This window comes from Anomaloglossus baeobatrachus, chromosome 1 (genome assembly GCF_048569485.1).
Source record: "Anomaloglossus baeobatrachus isolate aAnoBae1 chromosome 1, aAnoBae1.hap1, whole genome shotgun sequence".
Classification (NCBI taxonomy): Eukaryota; Metazoa; Chordata; class Amphibia; order Anura; family Aromobatidae; genus Anomaloglossus; species Anomaloglossus baeobatrachus.
This window is the reverse complement of record NC_134353.1, coordinates 973,670,094-973,693,073: the sequence shown is the minus strand read 5'-3', so window position 1 is coordinate 973,693,073 and position 22,980 is coordinate 973,670,094. Positions and strand designations below refer to the sequence as shown.

General features: G+C 47.8%; 1 protein-coding gene across 1 annotated transcript in view; it reads right to left on the bottom strand.

Moving 5' to 3' along the window:
- The window catches only part of LOC142266593 (tyrosinase-like), a 132,731-nt gene that overhangs the window by 75,371 nt on the left and 34,380 nt on the right, over window positions 1–22,980 (bottom strand). The window contains exon 3 of the mRNA XM_075332312.1: window positions 16,879–17,089. Coding sequence (XP_075188427.1) covers window positions 16,879–17,089 — 211 coding nt within the window. The remainder of the gene's footprint in view (window positions 1–16,878; window positions 17,090–22,980) is intronic.

The following is a 22,980-nucleotide window of genomic DNA, read 5'->3' as shown; positions in this document are numbered from 1 at the left end:
ATGGCAGCTAGGTGTTTAACCCCTCCGTGGGTAGGGAAAATGCCCCGGTGCTCGGTGATGGCAGTGAAGGGTTGCCGTTGGGGAGGAAAGGGTCACTGCGTACTCACTCAGTCCAATAACGCTGACACTGACAACTTGTAAACCGGAATTCTTAGCACCGCTGTAGCAGGGAGGGAGCATGCTGGGATCCCGTGCCCGCTGGTGTTGCTTGTTAGCCTGTGACCTTTCCCTTGGCACTTTCTTTACTGGTTGGCCCCTGTAGAATAGAACTACTCGGGTCCCGCTCACCCGTATGACTAATGGAGGGAGTTTGCTGTCGGGGTTCACGCTTGGGATTTTCTGGACTGTATATTGGGAAAGTCCTATCTCCCTCGTTGCACTAGTACCCCGATTTTGGAGCAGGTAAAGGACGAATCATGAAGTCTTCTCCCTTGTCGGGTAAATTACCAGGAAGCTGGAAGCTACTTCCCAGCCTAGGGTCCCCTGCCCGGAGATGGCTCAAGGCCGCCGGCTGCCCTCCTTGGCAGTTCCGTGCCCCTTGACACGATCCCCTGCTGTGATAGCAATGTGATATGACTGAAGAATGAGTGTGCTTAGATAGGGATCATAATCAAAAGATAGTGATCACAGGTATTATTTGATTCATCTAATACTCAGTATCAGAGAGATGTCCTCTGGCTGACCCATTTTTACCATGATGAAGAATATGTGTCAGACAGATCTTGAACAAACCAAGATTATGAGGAAGTAACGTTTACAGTTCAACAGTCAGAAAACCCGCGGTTAGTTGACAACAGGTGTAAGGAAGCTGGCATGTAAAATTCATGGCTCCTTGCAATATCTTCAGGAAACTGTGGTTGGCCAGTGGTCAACTGGCAAAATGTGCAGGAAATGTGCAGGAAGCTACTGGTGCCCACAGCAGCTTGTGGTCAAGTTACATGAACATGACTCAGCTGTCACATGCTGGTCACCAATTCACCACTCAGTGCACACGACGTACAAAGTTTTGCTATAAAAAGACAGGACTCGCTTAATGAGATGGGGATATTTCCAGGACGCTCAAGTGGACGCACTGTTCCTGTGTTGCAGATGTTGTTTCCTTCTCACTAATCGAGTCCCTCCGATGAGAAAGGCGTGCTACAACATAACGGTTATATTGATGCATATTTCTGTTATTGTATAAGATTATATGACTATAAAGTAGATCTAATGCCTATGTACCATTGATTATTCATGTGCTATTAAAATAAATAGTATCTTGCTATAAAGATTCTTAGTATTCGTGCCTGATTAGGATATCAGTGAGCGCTTCGTAAGTACGGGCTTTCAGCCCCCTTTTTAGTAGAATTTAGCAAGACATAGTCGGCAGGATTACTTCTATAAGAAGTAATTAACGAATTTTTGTAATTTAGAAATTAAAAACATATATTTGGCAAATTCCCAAATTATTTTTAATCTTTTTGCATAGTGTCAAAATGTTCAGAAAATGTAAGGATAATGTTAAGGAGGTTGTTGTGGAGATCCCCGGCTTGACTGAGGCTCCCTACAATCTTATAGCACATGAATTGGTCAATTATGGATTGGCAGAACAATGGCAGGATAAGCTCAAGGGTAGTGAACCTACTGATGTTGTGAGTGTACTCAGTAGTGTCCCTGTGAAAGCAGGCGATGTCAAGGGTAGTGAACCTACTGATGTTGTGAGTGTACTCAGTAGTGTCCCTGTGAAAGCAGGTGATGTCAAGGGTAGTGAAGCTAATGATGTTGTGAATATACTCAGTAGTGTCCCTGTGAAAGCAGGTGATGTAGTGTCTTGTGGATTGGCAGAACAATGGCAGGATAAGCTCAAGGGTAGTGAACCTACTGATGTTGTGAATGTACTCAGTAGTGTCCCTGTGAAAGCAGGTGATGTCAAGGGTAGTGAAGCTACTGATGTAGTGAATGTACTCAGTAGTGTCCCTGTGAAAGCAGGTGATGTCAAGTGTAGTGAAGCTACTGATGATGTGAATGTACTCAGTAGTGTCCCTGTGAAAGCAGGTGATGTCAAGTGTAGTGAAGCTACTGATGATGTGAATGTACTCAGTAGTGTCCCTGTGAAAGCAGGTGATGTAGTGTCTTTAGGACGGTGCATCTGGATTTTGGCAAGTGCATATAGTGTAATGCATGAGCGTAATCTAAAGATGCAGAAGAAATGTTCCCAGATGGAACAAAAGATGATAGAATTAGGTGGCCAGAAAACAGTTCTGGAATGTAATGCCTGACTGTTGAAGGAAGAATCCCCGGTGAAGTGGGGGAAAGCATATGAAGATTTACCCGAACCACAACAAACACATGCATGGTTCACAGACGGAGCGGCTCGTTATGTGAGTGGGAAAAGGTTGTGGAAAAGTTTTGCATATAATCCCAGATTGTAAAAATGTCTGTCAGTAGAAGGGGAAGGCAAAAGTAGCCAATATGCAGAACTCTGTGCCATATTCTTGGCATTATCTTTTGAACAGGGAAAAGAGCGTCATCTTTATATCGATACTTGGTCAGTAGCAAATGGATTAGCCACATGGATGATGGGATGGAAAAATGGTTAATTCATGGAAAAGAGATTTGGGGGAAGGAAGTGTGGCAAGACATTGAAGAGATTATTCAATCTACCAAGACCACTGTATTTCATGTCGATGCTCATGTCCCTACTAACTCACTTGAACGTTTGTTTAATTCAGAAGCAGATAAAGCAGCAGCCATCAGACAAGTCAGTCCAACAGTTGACAAGGAAAAAGAGGCATGGTGGCAAGGTACAGCTGTTTGGACACACCAGAAAGAGCGACACCTTATTCAGCAAGTTTAGACCTCAGTACATTGGAAACTGTCGTGGTACCCCCAGGTAAGGTAAAACCAATTTCAACACGATTTGGTTGCCAGATACCAAAGGATCATTATGGTCAAATAGCCACTAATTCTAGTCTAGCATTAAAAGGAGCCATAGTGGTGGGAGGGATAATAGAGGCAGATTATCAGGGAGAAATCAAGGTACTGATGCTACATTTGGGAAATGAACCTTTAATCTTGGTGAAACACCAGAAGGTGGCTCAGATGTTGATAATTCCAATAAACTTGTCTGAGATAAGAGAAGGCACTGCCCCGGCAGAATTAACAATATGGGGTACTAAAGGTTTTGCATCCTCTAATATTACAAATGTAGGAACAAAAATTTGGATTCAAAACCTCCAAGGACCGCCCTCAGAGGCAGAGGTAATAGCGGTCGGAAAAGATCGTACTCTCCTGATAATGAGACCAGGAGTGGAGAAGTGGGAATATGTTCCACAAGAAAAATGTTATTTACGAGAATAATAGTGTATCTCTATTTGCAGATGGTGTTGTAAATAAGCGGAATCCATGGTATCGGTTACTGGGAAGAGCTCGATAATGATGAGATGGAGAAATTCCTGTGTTTGATGTTTGCCTCATTGGTCATTGGATGGACAAGTCTACATCAGGAGGAACCTATGGCGAATAAATATCTGATGCACCATCACATTTTAACTGATGCGCTGAACAGTAGTCAACACACAGATTGCTGGATCTGTACACATTCTCCGGTTACAGCCACCAGTATCCCTTATCTGGCTACCCCGGTATCGATGGAGGAAATCTTAAAGTGGAAAAGTTCTGATCATCTTGCTGATAAAGACACTCGAAATGTTCGTCTATGTAATACTACAGTACCCATTTCCGTAGTGGGATGGATCAATCTTCCATGGTGGCAAGGCAATTTGAATGCAACAGTCACCAATTTACAATATCTTTCTTTTAAACCCTTCACCCCGGCCACTAAAACACCCTAATGACCGGGCCATTTTTTGCAATTCTAACCAGTGTCACTTTGGCAGGTTATAACTCTGGAACGCTTCAACGGATCCTAGCGATTCTGAGATTGTTTTTTCGTGACATATTGTACTTCATGTTAGTGGTAAATTTAGGCCGATATTTTTTGTGCTTATTTGTGAAAATATAGGAAAATTTGCGCAAATTTTTTAAACTGTATGCCCATAAATCTGAGAGATATGTCACACAAAATAGTTACTAAATAACATTTCCCACATGTCTACTTTACATCAGCGCAATTTTCGAAATAACATTTTTTTTCGTTAGGAAGTTAGAAGGAGTCAAAGGTCATCAGCAATTTCTCATTTTTCCAACAAAATTTTCAAAATAAATTTTTTTAGGGACCACATCACATTTGAAGTGACTTTGAGAGGCCGAGGTGACAGAAAATACCCAAAAGTGACCCCATTCTAAAAACTGCACCCCCATCACACTGCTCAAAACCACATCCAAGAAGTTTATTTACCCTTTAGGTGCTTGACAGGAACCAAAGCAATGTGGAAGGAAAAAATGAAAATTTTACTTTTTGACACAAAAATGTGACTTTAGCCATAAAATTTTCATTTTCACAAGGGAGAAAAGAGAAAGTGCACCCTGCAATTTACTGTGCATTTTCTCCTGAGTACGCAGATACCTCATATGTGGTAAAAATCAATTGTTTGGGTACACGGCAGAGGTTGAAAGGGAAGGAGCACCATTTGAATTTTTGAACGCAAAATTAGCTGCACTCATTAGTGGACGCCATGTCGGGTTTGAAGACCCCCTGAGGTGTCTAAACAATGGAACTCCCCCACAAGTGACCCCATATTGGAAACTAGAGCCCTCAAATAATTTTTCTAGATGTTTGGTGAGCACTTTGAACACCTGGGGTCTTCACAGACGTTTATAACGTTGAGCCATGAAAAGAAAAAAAAAATTTTTTTACCACAAAACTGTTGCTTCAACCAGGTAGCTTTTTTTTCACAAGGGTATCAGGAAAAAATGCACCATAAAATGTTTTTTGCATTTTCTACTGAGTACGCAGATACCTCATATGTGGTGGAAATCAAATGTTTGGGCACACGGCAGGGCTCGGAAGGCAAGGAGCGCCATTTGAATTTTTGAGCGCAAAATTAGCTGCACTCAGTGGACGCCATTTCGGGGTTGGAGACCCCCTGAGGTACCTAAACAATAGAGCTCCCCCACAAGTGACCTTATTTTGGAAACTAGAGCCCTTAAATAATTTTTCTATATGTTTGGTGAGCACTTTGAGCACCTGGGGGCTTCACAGAAGTTTATAATGTTGAGCCGTGAAATGAATTTTTTTTTTTTACCACAAAACTGTTACTTGAACAAGGTAGCTTTTTTTCACAAGGGTATCAGGAAAAAATGCACCATAAAACGTATTATGCAATTTCTCATGACTACGCAGATGCCTCATATGTGGTGGAAAGTAATTGTTTTGGCGAATGGTGGGGCTTAGAAGAGAAGGAGCACCATTTGACAGCAAAATTGGTCGGAATCATTAGCTGACGTAATGTTGCATTTGGAGACCCCCTGAGGTGCCTAAACAATGGAGCTCCCCAACATGTGACCCCATTTTGGAAACTAGACCCCTCAAGGAGTTTATCTAGATATTTACCGAGCCAAGGGGCTCCACAGAAATTGATAATGTTGAGCCATGAATACAATTTTTTTTTTCACCACAAAACTGTTACTTGAACGAGGTAGCTTTTTTTTCCACAAGGGTATCAGGAACAAATGCACGTAAAACGTAAAACGTAAATGTTAAAACGTATTGTGCAATTTCTCCTGAGTACGCAGATACCTCATATGTGGTGGAAAGTAATTGTTTGGGCGCACAGCGGAGCTCGGAAGAGAAGGACACCATTTGACAGCAAAATTGGTTGGAATCATTAGCGGATACCATGTCACTTTTGGAGACCCCCTATGGTGCCTAAACAGTGGAGCTCCCCCACAAATTACCCCATTTTGGAACTAAACCCCTCAAGGATTTTATCTAGATGTTTGGTGAGCCCCTTGTATCCCCACAGAAGTTGATAACGTTGAACCGTGAATTTTTTTTTTTTTTTACCACAAAATTTTTGGATTAACCAAGTAGCTTTTTTTTTTTTACAACGGTACCAGGAAAAACTGCACCATAATACGTATTGTGCAATTTTTCCTGAGTACGCAGATACCTCATATGTGGTGGAAAGTAATTGTTTGGGCGCTTAGCGGGGCTCGGAAGAGAAGGAACGCCATTTCACTTTTCAAACATACAGACGCGGTGCACTGATCGGCCGCTGCAGGACACACGGTCGGATGAGATACAAAAAGCATCGGGGATACGGAAAAAAAAAGTCACGCCAAAAATTGACCACGGATGCAGATCCGTTATCTGCATTCTTGATCAGCGATCGGCGGGACGCACGGACGGATGCGATACAAAAAGCGTTGGGGATACGGGAAAAAAAAAGTCCCGCCGAAAACCGACAACGGATGCAGATACGTTATCTGCATCCCTGATCAGCACTCAGCGGGACGCACAGACGGATGAGGTGTAAAAATGGACAGGGGATACAGAAAAAAAAACAAAACAAAAAACAATTATATCACAGTACCCAGAGGATTAGCAGGAGGATCACTGACCAGAAGAACTGCAGGAGGAACAGAAGACAAGAGAGATGGACAGCTTTACAGGAGCAGCAGGCAGGACATTGGACAGATCAGCAGAAGGAAGGACCCAGCGATGGAGGCAGATGTGATTGGGCCAGTGAAGACCTCGGACAACCCGGTGAAGGCAGGTAAGAGGACGTCGGGGGGGAGAGCAGAGGGGGAGAGCAGATGGGGAGGGGGAGAGCAGATGGGGAGGGGGAGGGGCAGAGGGATACCGGAGAACAGAGGCAGAAGGAAGGAAGCAGAATAGAGATCCCAGAGGAGGCAGGCAGATCATGGCGGGGGGGCAGATCGGGATGTCGGGGGGCAGATCGGGGCGTGGGGGGGCAGATCGCGGGGGATGCACGGGCAGGGGCCATCGCGGGAGCGCGCAGGGGCTGCAAGGTGAGCACAATACTCACGTGGAGCAGGAGCAGGAGCGTTGACATCAGCGGCGGCAGCAGTAGCGGTGGCGTGGTACTACAAGTACCAGCCAGTGCACGCTGCAGACATGTTGGGGGAGGGCTCGCAGACCAGTACAGGCCTGGGGAGGGCGGCCATCTGCAGATCAGACCGCTCCACTGCACACTGATTGGAGCGATTGCGCCTCATAGCATGATCGCTCCAATCAGTGCTGCAGGGCCTGGGGGCGACATGTTAGAACTCCAGCTATGATCTGCTGCAGCACCTCATAGCCGGATCTCACAGTACCGCACTAATTCAGGCATTATTTTTGCCGAAATCAGTGCGAATGATGTGGTTGGCGGTTCAGATCTAAACAGCCAATCACATTGATCATCGATGGGGGTTGCGATGCCACCCCCTCTGGGGTCAAGCAAAGGTCTCCTGCTGTAAGAAACAGTAGGGGATATCATTTGAAAGCCGTTGCTATGGCCACGGCAATCAAATGAACTTTAGGCAGTAAAGTTACATCCCTGGTCGTTATGTGTCGCCCAGGGATAAGGGGTACTCAGATCCGGGCCAAAGGGTCACTTTTGTAGGTGTACGGTGGCGTGACCCAGTCTGTGATCCCAGGCTCCACAGTAAAAAGGGGATTATGTACAGGGGAATTGTCCGTGATGCCACCCGTGGGCTGCGGTGATGAGATGGTGGCACCGCCGCTGCCTCTGGGGACAGTGCCCGGGACTGGTGATGTGGGGCAGCAAGGTGGAATCCCCTCCACGGGTAGGGGAGGTGTAGTCCCGGGGCCCAATTGGGAGTTGTGGTGGTGGCAGGGATTGCAGGGAATAGTACACTCACAGTTCGGTTATCGTGGTGCTGGATGAAGCTGGATTGATGTGGAGGGTCAGGAACGCAGATGGAAGAAATACTCAGAGTCTTTTGTAAACCAAATGGCTGGTAACTGGTGCCCACGGCCGGCTACTGTGAGGACAGGTCCCACATCCGTGTGTGTAATTCAGGTGCTCTTTTCTTGCCCGAGGTCTGCGTCTGCTTTGCACACTGGTCCAGACAGGGTCCCGACAGCTGGTACCAGGGGCACCACTACCCGCTCCCGGTCCACTTCAGGTCCCACAAGCGGCTGGCCTATTCCTGAGGCCCTGACTACCACTTTCTCCAGCCCCACACAGGGGCTGCTTTCAGACTCCTCTCCTCCTGCAGACTGACTTCAGCTCACACTCTGCTCTGCTCTTTCTAAGGTCCTCTTTCCCCCCTCCTGTTTTCCTGGGGAGGGGGTGAGTGGGGCCTAATTGGCTAGTGTGTGTTTTGTGGGAAACTCCCCAAGGGAGTGTGAGATCTGCACCAAAAACATGGATGCAGACCTCTGTGACACCCTGGTTTTGCCAGGGCGGCACAGTTAAGTCACGTTAAAATAGGAAGTAATTTTACTGCCCGCGGTCGTGAAGGGGTTAAGGGAGGAATTTGGGTACCAAGAAATAAGACTGGACTAACTAACCTGGGATTCCTCCCTATAGAGAATCTAAAAATAAGTTTTGGGACAACTGTAAATAAATACTTTAGATGCTTTTAAACCCAGCTTAGTGGAAAGGACAATTCATGATATGTTATGGCCTTATGCCAATATGTTCATAAATGGGACTAGTGAAACTTGTAGTAACATATCGAGAAATCTAATGTGTAATGATTCCTCTGAATATCGAGCAAATGCCAAAACACATGATATTAGGGGGAGCTTTTCAGATAATATTGCTTTTAGTTTTAATATACATAGTAGTGAGAGTGATTATATTTGTGATTCAACGTTTATCCAAACAAACCAAGAAATCAAAATTTGTGGCAAAGTCAATGATAGTGTCCTATTAAAAGCAATACTTCTTAGTCATGGTATTGTGTTTTCCGAGTGATCTTCCTCTAGTGAAATACTGATGATGGAAAATAATCCCTGGAATCAAGGACCGATTGTGATACCAACGTGATATGACTGAAGAATGAGTGTGCTTAGATAGGGGTCATAATCAAAAGATAGTGATCACAGGTATTATTTGATTCATCTAATACTCAGTATCAGAGAGATGTCCTCTGGCTGACCCATTTTTACCATGATGAAGAATACGTGTCAGACAGATCTTGAACAAACCAAGATTATGAGGAAGTAACGTTTACAGTTCAACAGTCAGGAAACCCGTGGTTAGTTGACAACAGGTGTAAGGAAGCTGGCATGTAAAATTCACGGCTCCTTGCAATATCTCCAGGATACTGTGGTTGGCCAGTGGTCAACTGGCAAAATGTGCAGGAAATGTGCAGGAAGCTACTGGTGCCCACAGCAGCTTGTGGTCAAGTTACATGAACATGACTCAGCTGTCACCTGCTGGTCACCAATTCACCACTCAATGCACATGACGTACAAAGTTTTGCTATAAAAAGACAGGACTCGCTTAATGAGATGGGGACATTTCCAGGACGCTCAAGTGGACGCACTGTTCCTGTGATGCAGATGTTGTTTCCTTCTCACTAATCGAGTCCCTCCGATGAGAAAGGCGTGCTACAACATAACGGTAATGTTGATGCATATTTTTGTTATTGTATAAGATTCTATGACTATAAAGTAGTTCTAATGCCTATGTACCATTGATTATTCATGTACTATTAAAATAAATAGTATCTTGCTATAAAGAATCTCAGTATTCGTGCCTGATTAGAATATCAGTGAGCACTTTGTAAGTACGGGCTTTCAGCCCCCTTTTTAGTAGAATTTAGCAAGACACCTGCGACCAGGGTTCCAGCTCCTACCAGGCCCAGACCAATGTCTGCCACCTAGTAACTGAGGAGCCCAGCTCCTGACCTCCTCCACTGACTTGTGACCTCTCCTCACGAGAGTCACCACACAACTGACTACTCCTGACACTCCTGACCCTCCCTAACCAACCCCCCAAGTGGGTGGCCCTATTCCCTTCAGGCTACCCATTGGTGTGTCTGGTGGGTGTGGTGCAGAGTGTTTCTAGAATTTTTGATTGGCTTGTTCTTATCAACACCAAAAGGTCAGGGACCCGTAACCAAGGAGGAGATGGACACCATGCAGAAGGGCAGGTTGCACAATGTCCTGTGACGACCTGATAGGCCAGGGCGTCACACCAGCATTTAGGGGGTTAAGCAACTAGAGGTGGTCCGGGGACCATACCTGGCTGTGATAGCCAGGACTTGGCTGTCAAGTAAGCCAAAGTCCCATCATTGATCGTATAGGCACAGTTTCTGTGCCCCCTCGATCTCCACGACATACCCAGAATGTCATTGGTCAGGAGCCACTATCAGACCATGACTTTCTGGGTACATCATATCTTGGAAAGGAGTTAAGGCATCTTTCAATGTTAGTTGCTAGTCTGTCCTGTGCGTACAAATAGTATTGTCAGGTCTCTGTTCCTGTGCTCTGTACCTCTGACGCTGCCTGTATGTCGACATAAACCCCAGCCCGTGTTCCAGTTCCTGTCCAGTCTGTGTTCCAGGACCTGCCATGTCCATCTACCTATATGCATTTTGTCTGAGGTTCTGCCTTTATCAGCTGTCCAGTTTGTACCAGAATCTGATCCAACCCAGCCTGTCTGTACCTGAACCCATGGTCCTGTCTGTACCTAACTCAGTTCCTGCACCACCTGTGGCTCAAATTCCAATTCACTTGCAGCCAGTTCAGACTCCTACCTGTGGTTTCTGACTCAGTCTTGCCTGCTACTGTTTGGGTCAGATACTGCAGACCCGGGGACTTCCATGGAGTGGTACCTGGTGTCTAGTGGCAGCCAAGTCCAACATCAACATCAGAGGCTCTAGCGAATACCCAGTAGGCAGTTACTGGGCTCAGTGGTCCAACAGGACCACAATCATCTCAGCTCTAATGCTCACTGACACTCTGGTCATACCAGCTTCAGTATTAAAGCAGAACTGCCAAGCTCAATGCCTTAGTATTGTAATGTAACCACTGAATTCAGTGCCTCAGTATTGAAGTATAACCACCATATTCAGTGCCTCAGATTTCTAAACTAACCACTGATTTCAGTGCCTCAGTATTAAGGTACAGCTGCCAAGCTCAGTGTCTCAGTATTGAAGTATAACCGCCAAGCTCAGTGTCTCAGTATTGAAGTATAACCGCCAAGCTCAGTGTCTCAGTATTGAAGTATAACTGCCAAGCTCAGTGTCTCAGTATTGAAGTATAACTGCCAAGCTCAGTGCCTCAGTATTGAACTATAACAGCCAAGCTCAGTGTCTCAGTATTGAAGTATAACCGCCAAGCTCAGTGCCTCAGTATTGAAGTATAACCGCCAAGCTCAGGGTCTCAGTATTGTAGTGTAATCACCAAGCTCAGTGCCTCAGTATTGAAGTATAACAGCCAAGATCAGTGCCTCAGTATTGAAGTATAACTGCCAAGCTCAGTGTCTCAGTATTGAAGTATAACTGCCAAGCTCAGTGCCTCAGTATTGAAGTATAACTGCCAAGCTTAGAGCCTCAGTATTGAAGTATAACCACCAAGCTCAGTGCCTCAGTATTGAAGTATAACCACCAAGCTCAGAGCCTCAGTATTGAAGTATAACTGCCAAGCTAAGTGTCTCAGTATTGAAGTATAACTGCCAAGCTCAGTGTCTCAGTATTGAAGTATAACTGCCAAGCTCAGTGTCTCAGTATTGAAGTATAACCACCAAGCTCAGAGCCTCAGTATTGAAGTATAACTGCCAAGCTCAGAGCCTCAGTATTGAAGTATAACTGCCAAGCTCAGTGTCTCAGTATTGAAGTATAACTGCCAAGCTCAGTGTCTCAGTATTTAAGTATAACTGCCAAGCTCAGAGCCTCAGTATTGAAGTATAACCGCCAAGCTCAGAGCCTCAGTATTGAAGTATAACCACCAAGCTCAGTGCCTCAGTATTGAAGTATAACCACCAAGCTCAGAGCCTCAGTATTGAAGTATAACTGCCAAGCTCAGTGTCTCAGTATTGAAGTATAACTGCCAAGCTCAGTGTGTCAGTATTGAAGTATAACCGCCAAGCTCAGAGCCTCAGTATTGAAGTATAACTGCCAAGCTCAGTGTCTCAGTATTAAGGTACAGCTGCCAAGCTCAGTGTCTCAGTATTGAAGTATAACTGCCAAGCTCAGTGTGTCAGTATTGAAGTATAACTGCCAAGCTCAGAGCCTCAGTATTGAAGTATAACCACCAAGCTTAGAGCCTCAGTATTGAAGTATAACCACCAAGCTCAGGGTCTCAGCATTGTAGTGTAATCACCAAGCTCAGTGCCTCAGTATTGAAGTATAACCACCAAGCTCAGGGTCTCAGTATTGTAGTGTAATCACCAAGCTCAGTGCCTCAGTATTGAAGTATAACAACCAAGCTCAGTGCCTCAGTATTGAAGTATAACTGCCAAGCTCAGTGTCTCAGTATTGAAGTATAACTGCCAAGCTCAGAGCCTCAGTATTGAAGTATAACGACCAAGCTCAGAGCCTCAGTATTGAAGTATAACCACCAAGCTCAGTGCCTCAGTATTGAAGTATAACTGCCAAGCTTAGAGCCTCAGTATTGAAGTATAACCACCAAGCTCAGTGCCTCAGTATTGAAGTATAACCACCAAGCTCAGTGTCTCAGTATTGAAGTATAACTGCCAAGCTCAGTGCCTCAGTATTGAAGTATAACTGCCAAGCTCAGTGCCTCAGTATTGAAGTATAACCACCAAGCTCAGAGCCTCAGTATTGAAGTATAACCACAAGCTCAGTGCCTCAGTATTGAAGTATAACTGCCAAGCTCAGTGTCTCAGTATTGAAGTATAACCACCAGGCTCAGTGCCTCATTATTGAAGTATAACTGCCAAGCTCAGTGTCTCTGTATTGAAGTATAACCGCCAAGCTCAGTGCCTCAGTATTGAAGTATAACAGCCAAGCTCAGTGCCTCAGTATTGAAGTATAACAGCCAAGCTCAGAGCCTCAGTATTGAAGTATAACTGCCAAGCTCAGAGCCTCAGTATTGAAGTATAACAGCCAAGCTCAGTGCCTCAGTATTAAAGTATAACAGCCAAGCTCAATGTCTCAGTATTGAAGTATAACAGCCAAGCTCAGTGTGTTAGTATTGAAGTATAACTGCCAAGCTCAGAGCCTCAGTATTGAAGTATAACCACCAAGCTCAGTGCCTCAGTATTGAAGTATAACTGCCAAGCTCAGAGCCTCAGTATTGAAGTATAACCACCAAGCTTAGAGCCTCAGTATTGAAGTATAACCACCAAGCTCAGGGTCTCAGTATTGTAGTGTAATCACCAAGCTCAGTGCCTCAGTATTGAAGTATAACCACCAAGCTCAGGGTCTCAGTATTGTAGTGTAATCACCAAGCTCAGTGCCTCAGTATTGAAGTATAACAACCAAGCTCAGTGCCTCAGTATTGAAGTATAACTGCCAAGCTCAGTGTCTCAGTATTGAAGTATAACTGCCAAGCTCAGAGCCTCAGTATTGAAGTATAACGACCAAGCTCGGAGCCTCAGTATTGAAGTATAACCACCAAGCTCAGTGCCTCAGTATTGAAGTATAACTGCCAAGCTTAGAGCCTCAGTATTGAAGTATAACCACCAAGCTCAGTGCCTCAGTATTGAAGTATAACCACCAAGCTCAGTGTCTCAGTATTGAAGTATAACTGCCAAGCTCAGTGCCTCAGTATTGAAGTATAACTGCCAAGCTCAGTGCCTCAGTATTGAAGTATAACCACCAAGCTCAGAGCCTCAGTATTGAAGTATAACCACAAGCTCAGTGCCTCAGTATTGAAGTATAACTGCCAAGCTCAGTGTCTCAGTATTGAAGTATAACTGCCAAGCTCAGAGCCTCAGTATTGAAGTATAACCACCATATTCAGTGCCTCAGATTTCTAAATTGACCACTGATTTCAGTGCCTCAGTATTAAGGTACAGCTGCCAAGCTCAGTGTCTCAGTATTGAAGTATAACCACCAAGCTCAGTGTCTCAGTATTGAAGTATAACTGCCAAGCTCAGAGCCTCAGTATTTAAGTATAACAGCCAAGCTCAGTGCCTCAATATTGAAGTATAACCACCAAGCTCAGTGTCTCAGTATTGAAGTATAACCGCCAAGCTCAGAGCCTCAGTATTGAAGTATAACCACCAAGCTCAGTGCCTCAGTATTGAAGTATAACCACCAAGCTCAGTGCCTCAGTATTGAAGTATAACAGCCAAGCTTAGTGCCTCAGTATTGAAGTATAACCGCCAAGCTCAGAGCCTCAGTATTGAAGTATAACTGCCAAGCTCAGAGCCTCAGTATTGAAGTATAACTGCCAAGCTCAGTGTCTCAGTATTGAAGTATAACCGCCAAGCTCAGAGCCTTAGTATTTAAGTATAACAGCCAAGCTCAGTGCCTCAATATTGAAGTATAACCACCAAGCTCAGTGTCTCAGTATTGAAGTATAACCGCCAAGCTCAGAGCCTCAGTATTGAAGTATAACCACCAAGCTCAGTGCCTCAGTATTGAAGTATAACCACCAAGCTCAGTGCCTCAGTATTGAAGTATAACAGCCAAGCTTAGTGCCTCAGTATTGAAGTATAACTGCCAAGCTCAGTGTCTCAGTATTGAAGTATAACCACCAAGCTCAGTGTCTCAGTATTGAAGTATAACCACCAAGCTCAGTGCCTCAGTATTGAAGTATAACTGCCAAGCTCAGAGCCTCAGTATTGAAGTATAACCACCAAGCTCAGTGCCTTAGTATTGAAGTATAACCACCAAGCTCAGTGCCTCAGTATTGAAATTTAACTGCCAAGCTCAGTGTCTCAGTATTGAAGTATAACTGCCAAGCTCAGAGCCTCAGTATTGAAGTATAACTGCCAAGCTCAGAGCCTCAGTATTGAAGTATAACTGCCAAGCTCAGTGCCTCAGTATTGAAGTATACCAGCCAAGCTCAGTGTCTCAGTATTGAAGTATAACCGCCAAGCTCAGTGCCTCAGTATTGAAGTATAACCGCCAAGCTCAGGGTCTCAGTATTGAAGTATAACCGCCAAGCTAAGTGCCTCAGTATTGAAGTATAACAGCCAAGCTCAGGGTCTCAGTATTGTAGTGTAATCACCAAGCTCAGTGCCTCAGTATTGAAGTATAACAGCCAAGCTCAGTACCTCAGTATTGAAGTATAACCGCCAAGCTCAGTGTCTCAGTATTGAAGTATAACTGCCAAGCTCAGAGCCTCAGTATTGAAGTATAAACACCAAGCTCAGTGCCTCAGTATTGAAGTATAACTGCCAAGCTTAGAGCCTCAGTATTGAAGTATAACCACCAAGCTCAGTGCCTCAGTATTGAAGTATAACTGCCAAGCTCAGAGCCTCAGTACTGAAGTATAACTGCCAAGCTCAGTGCCTCAGTATTGAAGTATAACTGCCAAGCTCAGAGCCTCAGTATTGAAGTATAACTGCCAAGCTCAGTGTCTCAGTATTGAAGTATAACTGCCAAGCTCAGTGTCTCAGTATTGAAGTATAACCACCAAGCTCAGAGCCTCAGTATTGAATTATAACTGCCAAGCTCAGTGTCTCAGTATTGAAGTATAACTGCCAAGCTCAGAACCTCAGTATTGAAGTATAACCACCAAGCTCAGTGCCTCAGTACTGAAGTATAACTGCCAAGCTCAGAGCCTCAGTATTGAAGTATAACTGCCAAGCTCAGTGTCTCAGTACTGAAGTATAACTGCCAAGCTCAGAGCCTCAGTATTGAAGTATAACCACCAAGCTCAGTGTCTCAGTATTGAAGTATAACCACCAAGCTCAGAGCCTCAGTATTGAAGTATAACTGCCAAGCTCAGAGCCTCAGTATTGAAGTATAACTGCCAAGCTCAGAGCCTCAGTATTGAAGTATAACTGCCAAGCTCAGTGTCTCAGTATTGAAGTATAACCACCAAGCTCAGTGCCTCAGTATTGAAGTATAACCACCAAGCTCAGTGTCTCAGTATTGAAGTATAACTGCCAAGCTCAGTGTCTCAGTATTGAAGTATAACCACCAAGCTCAGTGCCTCAGTATTGAAGTATAACTGCCAAGCTCAGTGCCTCAGTATTGAAGTATAACCGCCAAGCTCAGTGCCTCAGTATTGAAGTATAACTGCCAAGCTCAGAGCCTCAGTATTGAAGTATAACTGCCAAGCTCAGAGCCTCAGTATTGAAGTATAACCGCCAAGCTCAGTGCCTCAGTATTGAAGTATAACTGCCAAGCACAGTGCCTCAGTATTGAAGTATAACCACCAAGCTCAGAGCCTCAGTACTGAAGTATAACCACCAAGCTCAGAGCCTCAGTACTGAAGTATAACCACCAAGCTCAGTGCCTCAGTACTGAAGTATAACTGCCAAGCTCAGTGCCTCAGTATTGAAGTATAACTGCCAAGCTCAGTGCCTCAGTATTGAAGTATAACCACCAAGCTCAGTGCCTCAGTACTGAAGTATAACTGCCAAGCTCAGAGCCTCGGTACTGAAGTATAACCACCAAGCTCAGTGCCTCAGTATTGTATTGTAACCATTGAATTCAATGTTTGAAAATGTATGTGTGTTGAAGTGTGCCTGTGAGGTTTGGAGGCTTCTTAACAAATGTAACCACCATGGTCTATACTATCATTGTGCTATTATTCTGAGTGCCATGATTACGTGCGCATAGCACGGACTGAAGCCATTATGTTGTCCTACGTCAAAACCAGGTCCCTGCCAAGTCGGTGTTGAGTAACTCTGATTCCAACAAGTAGGAGCTACAGTTACCTTGGGTCATTGAACATGCCACCATACATAAAAACTGACAAACACATAAAGATACATGGATGAATAGTGCTGTGCTGTATGCAGCAACGCTTATCCGGTTACTGGATGGGAGAACTCCATTTCCCTGACTGATTATGGACCAGTATATGTCTCCCACCTATTTCCTCCATTCCCTTACCATGCTATCATACTATGGAATCAGGCTCACCTTCTATCGCATTTCTGAAGCTGTACAATGCGGTCTTGTCATAGGGGGCAGTGTCGTAGTCCTTCCATTTCAGAGCATTCAGGACATCTTGGTGTGTGGGCAGGCCGGAGTCTTCCTTTGTGCTCGGGTTCCTTTGCAGACAGCCGCTATAGTTTCTGGTGACAGCGGAGTTGCAGTAGGTGTTTGGGTTCTCACTGTTACCACAGATCATCTAAGAAAAAGGTGACAAAATATGACCAAGAATGGTGCAACCTCCAACATATCAGAGAACCCTGACCCTAAACAACATGGACCATTCAACCTGGGCTTCATATACTAATAATAATAATACATTTTATTTCTATAGCGCCAACATATTCCGCAGCGCTTTACAATTAAGAGGGGACATGTACAGACAATATGAGACAATTCAAAATAACAAAATTAATATACCAGGAGGAGTGAGGGCCACGCTCGTAACCTACAGTCTATGAGGAAATAGGGGGGCACAAAAGGTGACTGGGGGGAGAAAATGTTGTCATATATGGTCCAGCCATCGATTTAATAGGGGATTCAAAACCAGCTGCATGAACCAGTCATCGGCCAGAATTTATACCGGTACAGGGGACGAGAACTAGAAGTACATTTTTTGAAGGGCAGAAAGGGACTAGATTAGATCAGGGCAGCGAGGTGATAGGCTAGTCTAAAGAAATGCGTTTTTAGGGCCCGCTTAAAGGTGTGGATGTTGGGAATTAATCGGATTTCTCTTGGTAGTGTGTTCCAGAGCATAGGCGCAGCTCGTGAGAAATCTAGCTTCATCTATTGTTTCCAAGTCCTATATATACACCTGTGTAGCTGAGGGCCTGAGCCAGTGCTCAAATGAGTGAATCAGCCAAGAGTGCACTTTAATGGGGTTTTCCACTTTAACAAAAGCAAAGCCCACTGAGGCTATAGCAGCAGTGGACAATCACCTCTGGATCCAAGGAGGGCGAGTGTGGCGCCCCTGAGGTTTCAGTCGCCACAGGGTACTGCATCTCACCAGAGGTGCCATACTCATCCCGGGCAAGGAGGAGGTCTGTGCCTGTTCACAACATCAACCACCACACATACGCCAGTTCACCGGGACAGAGTTAAGGTAGGGTCATTTAGGATGGTTACCATATCGTCTGGGGCCTCCCACCCACTAACTCTGGGGCTCGAATGGGTGGGGCGACTGATCTGAGGAGCAGGAGCCACACACACACTAAGGCTGGAATCACACTTGCGAGTGTAAAATCGGTCCGAGTCTCATGCTAGAAAGTAGCATGAGCTCTGTTCACGTAATGATCAGTGTGCAATGCAACAGCAATGCGATTCTGTGATTTTTCAATTGATTGTAGTCCATGTGCAATCCGTGTGTGATCCGTATGGGATCCGTTTTTATTCTCAGCAGCTATGTCATCTGCTATTCTGCTCTGCTACGGTGACAGCAGCCACAGACAGAGCCATGTAGCAGAGCTGAATGGCCGCTGACATCAGACACAGACAGAGCCGCACGATTAGAATGAAGTCGGACGAACGTCACCCGACTTCATTGTCATCCCGCGGCTCTGCCTGTGTGTTATGGCCTCATTTTCGGTCACCGGGGAAGGTCTCACCGGTGACCGCAAATCCCCTGAGTGACTTAAGTGATCTGCGCTATCAGCGGTGCCGTCACTGAGGTTACCCGCGGCCACAGCTGAAGTCCTCCCGCTGAGATCTGTGGCCGCGGGTAACCTGAGTGACGTCATCGCTGATAGCGCGACTTACTTCAGTCGCTGCGGGGAGCTCACAAAGAGCGGTCGTGGTCTGTCATGTAGCAGCTGAAAGCATCGTGGGACCTCTGAATTACGTCGGACATGGAAGGGTATTTGGGGACTTGAATAAAGTGGTGAAAGAGGGTGGAGTTTTTTTGTTATTCATTTCAAATAAAGGATTTTTTGGTGTATGTCTTATTTTCTTTATCTTAAAGGTTAATCATGGAAGGTATCTCGGGGAGACGCCTGCCATGATTAATCTAGGACTTCGTGGCAGCTATGGGCTGCTGCCATTAACTCCATATTACCTCGATTGCCACCGGACCAGGGCAAATCGGGATGGCCGGGTACAGTCCCAGGACAATCGCATATAATGTGTGCGGCAATTCCGGGCGGCTACTGGCTGATATTGTTAGGGTGGGGCTCCCCATCCTGACAATACCAGCCTCCTGCCGTATGGCTTTACCCTGGCTGGTATCAAAATTGGGGGGAACTGCACGCCGTTTTTTTTTAATTATTTATTTAATTTACTGCACGATATAGACACGCCCACCGGCGGCTGTGATTGGTTGCAGTGAGACAGATGTCACTCAGCGTGGGGGCGTGTCTCACTGCAATCAATCATAGGCGCCGGTGGATGGAGAAAGCAGTGAACACTAGATAGAATAATGAGCGGCCGGCTTTTTCAAAAGAGGAAAAGCCGCCGGAGCAGTGTGAACGCCGTGCAGCGCCGCGCTGGTGATCGGGGATCGGTGAGTATGAGAGGGGGGGGGAGAGGGATAGACCGTCAGAGAGATGAACAGACAGAGGGAGAGACCGACAGACAGGAAGACAGAGACACCAACAGAGAGACCGACATCGACAGACCTCACTCATTTGCAGTGTTTTCTGCAACATGCGATAAATGTATTTATAAAAACAGATGTCACTAGGATGGTGTGTGTGCCGTCCGTTTTTTTTCACGCACCCATTGACTTTCATTGGAGTGACTCGCGCGTGAAACGTACCGCCCCACCCTCGGACGCGGCTGAGTCGCTCTGGTCCGGGCTCGTTCGGTGGGTTGCTCGAGCGCCTCCGGCACCCGAGGGTCACGTCGCTCTGAAGGGAGGCTGGCGCTATGTGAGGGGTTTCGGTGGGGAGGTTCACGTCTGGGGCTGTGGTATTTAGGGATTTAAGTTCGTGACGCCACCCACGGGTTGTGGTGAGTGTGGACACCACCGCTGCCATTAACTAGACTTCCGGGAACGAGCCTGGTCTAGACCCCTTCGTGGGCAGGGGTTGATGGTCCCGGGGCCTGGTAGTTGTGAGGTGCGGGCGTGTTGGTGCGGCGCGCTGCGCGGCCCGAGGGCACTGTTGTACTCACTATGACAAATACACCGGAGTCTCTGGTAAACCAAAAGGATGGTGGTCGGTGCCCGCAGCCGGCTGCGCTTGGTCCTCCACCCGGTTCGGTGGTTCCCGCCTTTCTACTGCACCTCATTTTGTAGATTTTGACTGCCTACGCTTCAGTGACGGTAGTCCGCTCCCCGGCTATGTGTGTGTGTGTGTGTCGGGGAACCTGTTTGCCCGCAGGCGCTGGCCCGTGGGATCTCTCTGCCTGTGCGGTGGCTTTCTATCCCCCTCGGTGGGCTGTTGCCGTCTTTCGGGTCTTGGGACGGGAAAGGACCTAAGGTCCAGACCCCAATCAGTAAATTCGGCATGGTCCAGTGGCTTCTTGACCTCGTTCTGGATCTGAGTACCCCTCCTGGTGCTCCGGTTTCCAGTTGGTTCCTCGGTTCGGTACCGGCAGGCCACTACCCTGTCCTGGTCCCTTACGGTTCCATCAGCCGTCTTCCCGGCTCCTGCAGGCGACAACCACCGTCTGCCTCCTGGCCACAGGGTATCTGGGCTACGACCCAGATCCCTGACAGACGTTTATCCTTTGCAACTACTCCACCCCAAAATCAATCTGTTGTATTTTCCCGCCTCAGGCTATTCGAACTCCTTGGTGGGCGTGGTCAACCACCTGGCTCCGCCCCCTGGTGTGAACGTCAAGACCTGAGAGACGTGACTCAGGGATCTGTACTGGGAGCAGTGGGGACCGCAGGGATCTGTACTGGGAGCAGTGGGGACCGCAGGGATCTGTACTGGGAGCAGTGGGGGCTGCAGGGATCTGTACCGGGAGCAGTGGGGACCGCAGGGATCTGTACTGGGAGCAGTGGGGTTGCAGGGATCTGCACTGGGAGCAGTGGGGGCCGCAGGGATCTGTACTGGGAGCAGTGGGGACCGCAGTGATCTGTACTGGGAGCAGTGGGACAGCAGGGATCTGTACTGGAAGCAGTGGGGACCGCTGGGATCTGTACTGGGAGCAGTGGGGACCGCAGGGATCTGTACTGGGAGCAGTGGGGACCACAGGGATCTGTACTGGGAGCAGTGGGGACCGCAAGGATCTGTACTGGGAGCAGTGGGGACCGCAGGGATCTGTACTGGGAGCAGTGGGGGCCGCAGGGATCTGTACTGGGAGCAGTGGGGGCCGCAGGGATCTGTACTGGGTGCAGTGGGAGCCGCAGGGATCTGTACTGGGAGCAGTGGGGGCCGCAGGGATCTGTACTGGGAGCAGTGGGGACCGCAGGGATCTGTACTGGGAGCAGTGAGGACCGCAGGGATCTGTACTGGGAGCAGTGGGGACCGCAGGGATCTGTACTGGGAGCAGTGGAGGCCGCAGGGATCTGTACTGGGAGCAGTGGGGACCGCAGGGATCTGTACTGGGAGCAGTTGGGACCGCAAGGATCTGTACTGGGAGCAGTGGGGACCGCAGGGATCTGTACTGGGAGCAGTGGGGACTGCAAGGATCTGTACTGGGAGCAGTGGGGACCGTAGGGATCTGTACTGGGAGCAGTGGGGACAGCAGGGATCTGTACTGGGAGCAGTGGGGACCACAAGGATCTGTACTGGGAGAAGTTAGGACCGCAGGGATCTGTACTGGGAGCAGTGGGGACCGCAGGGATCTGTACTGGGAGCAGTGGGGACCGCAGGGATCTGTACTGGGAGCAGTGGGGACCGCAGGGATCTGTACTGGGAGCAGTGGGGACAGCAGGGATCTGTACTGGGAGCAGTGGGGACAGCAGGGATCTGTACTGGGAGCAGTGGGGACCGCAGGGATCTGTACTGGGAGCAGTGGGGACCGCAGGGGTCTGTACTGGGAGTAGTGGGGACAGCAGGTATCTGTACTGGGAACAGTGGAGGCCGCAGGGATCTGTACTGGGAGCAGTGGGGACCGCAGGGATCTGTACTGGGAGCAGTGGGGGCCGCAGGGATCTGTATTGGGAGCAGTGGGGACCGCAGGGATCTGTACTGGGAGCAGTGGGCACCGCAGGGATCTGTGCTGGGAGCAGTGGGGACCGCAGGGATCTGTACTGGGAGCAGTGGGGGCCGCAGTGATCTGTACTGGGAGCAGTGGGGGCCGCAGTGATCTGTACTGGGAGCAGTGGGGGCCGCAGGGATCTGTACTGGGAGCAGTGGGGACAGCAGGGATCTGTACTGGGAGCAGTGGGGACCACAAGGATCTGTACTGGGAGAAGTTAGGACCGCAGGGATCTGTACTGGGAGCAGTGGGGACCGCAGGGATCTGTACTGGGAGCAGTGGGGGCCGCAGGGATCTGTGCTGGGAGCAGTGGGGACCGCAGGGATCTGTACTGGGAGCAGTGGGGGCCGCAGGGATCTGTGCTGGGAGCAGTGGGGGCCACAGGGATCTGTACTGGGGGCAGTGGGGACCGCAGGGATCTGTACTGGGAGCAGTGGGGACCACAAGGATCTGTACTGGGAGCAGTGGGGACCGCAAGGATCTGTACTGGGAGCAGTGGGGACCGCAAGGATCTGTACTGGGAGCAGTGGGGACCGCAGGGATCTGTACTGGGAGCAGTGGGGGCCGCAGGGATCTGTACTGGGAGCAGTGGGGACCGCAGGAATCTGTACTGGGAGCAGTGGGGACCGCAGGAATCTGTACTGGGAGCAGTGGGGACCGCAGGGATCTGTACTGGGAGCAGTGGGGACCGCAGGGATCTGTACTGGGAGCAGTGGGGACTGCAGGGATCTGTACTGGGAGCAGTGGGGACTGCAGGGATCTGTACTGGGAGCAGTGGGGACCGCAGGGATCTGTGCTGGGAGCAGTGGGGACCGCAGGGATCTGTACTGGGAGCAGTGGGGGCCGCAGGGATCTGTACTGGGAGCAGTGGGATCTGCAGGGATCTGTACTGGGAGCAGTGGGGACCGCAGGGATCTGTACTGGGGGCAGTGGGATCTGCAGGGATCTGTACTGGGAGCAGTGGGATCTGCAGGGATCTGTACTGGGAGCAGTGGGGACCGCAGG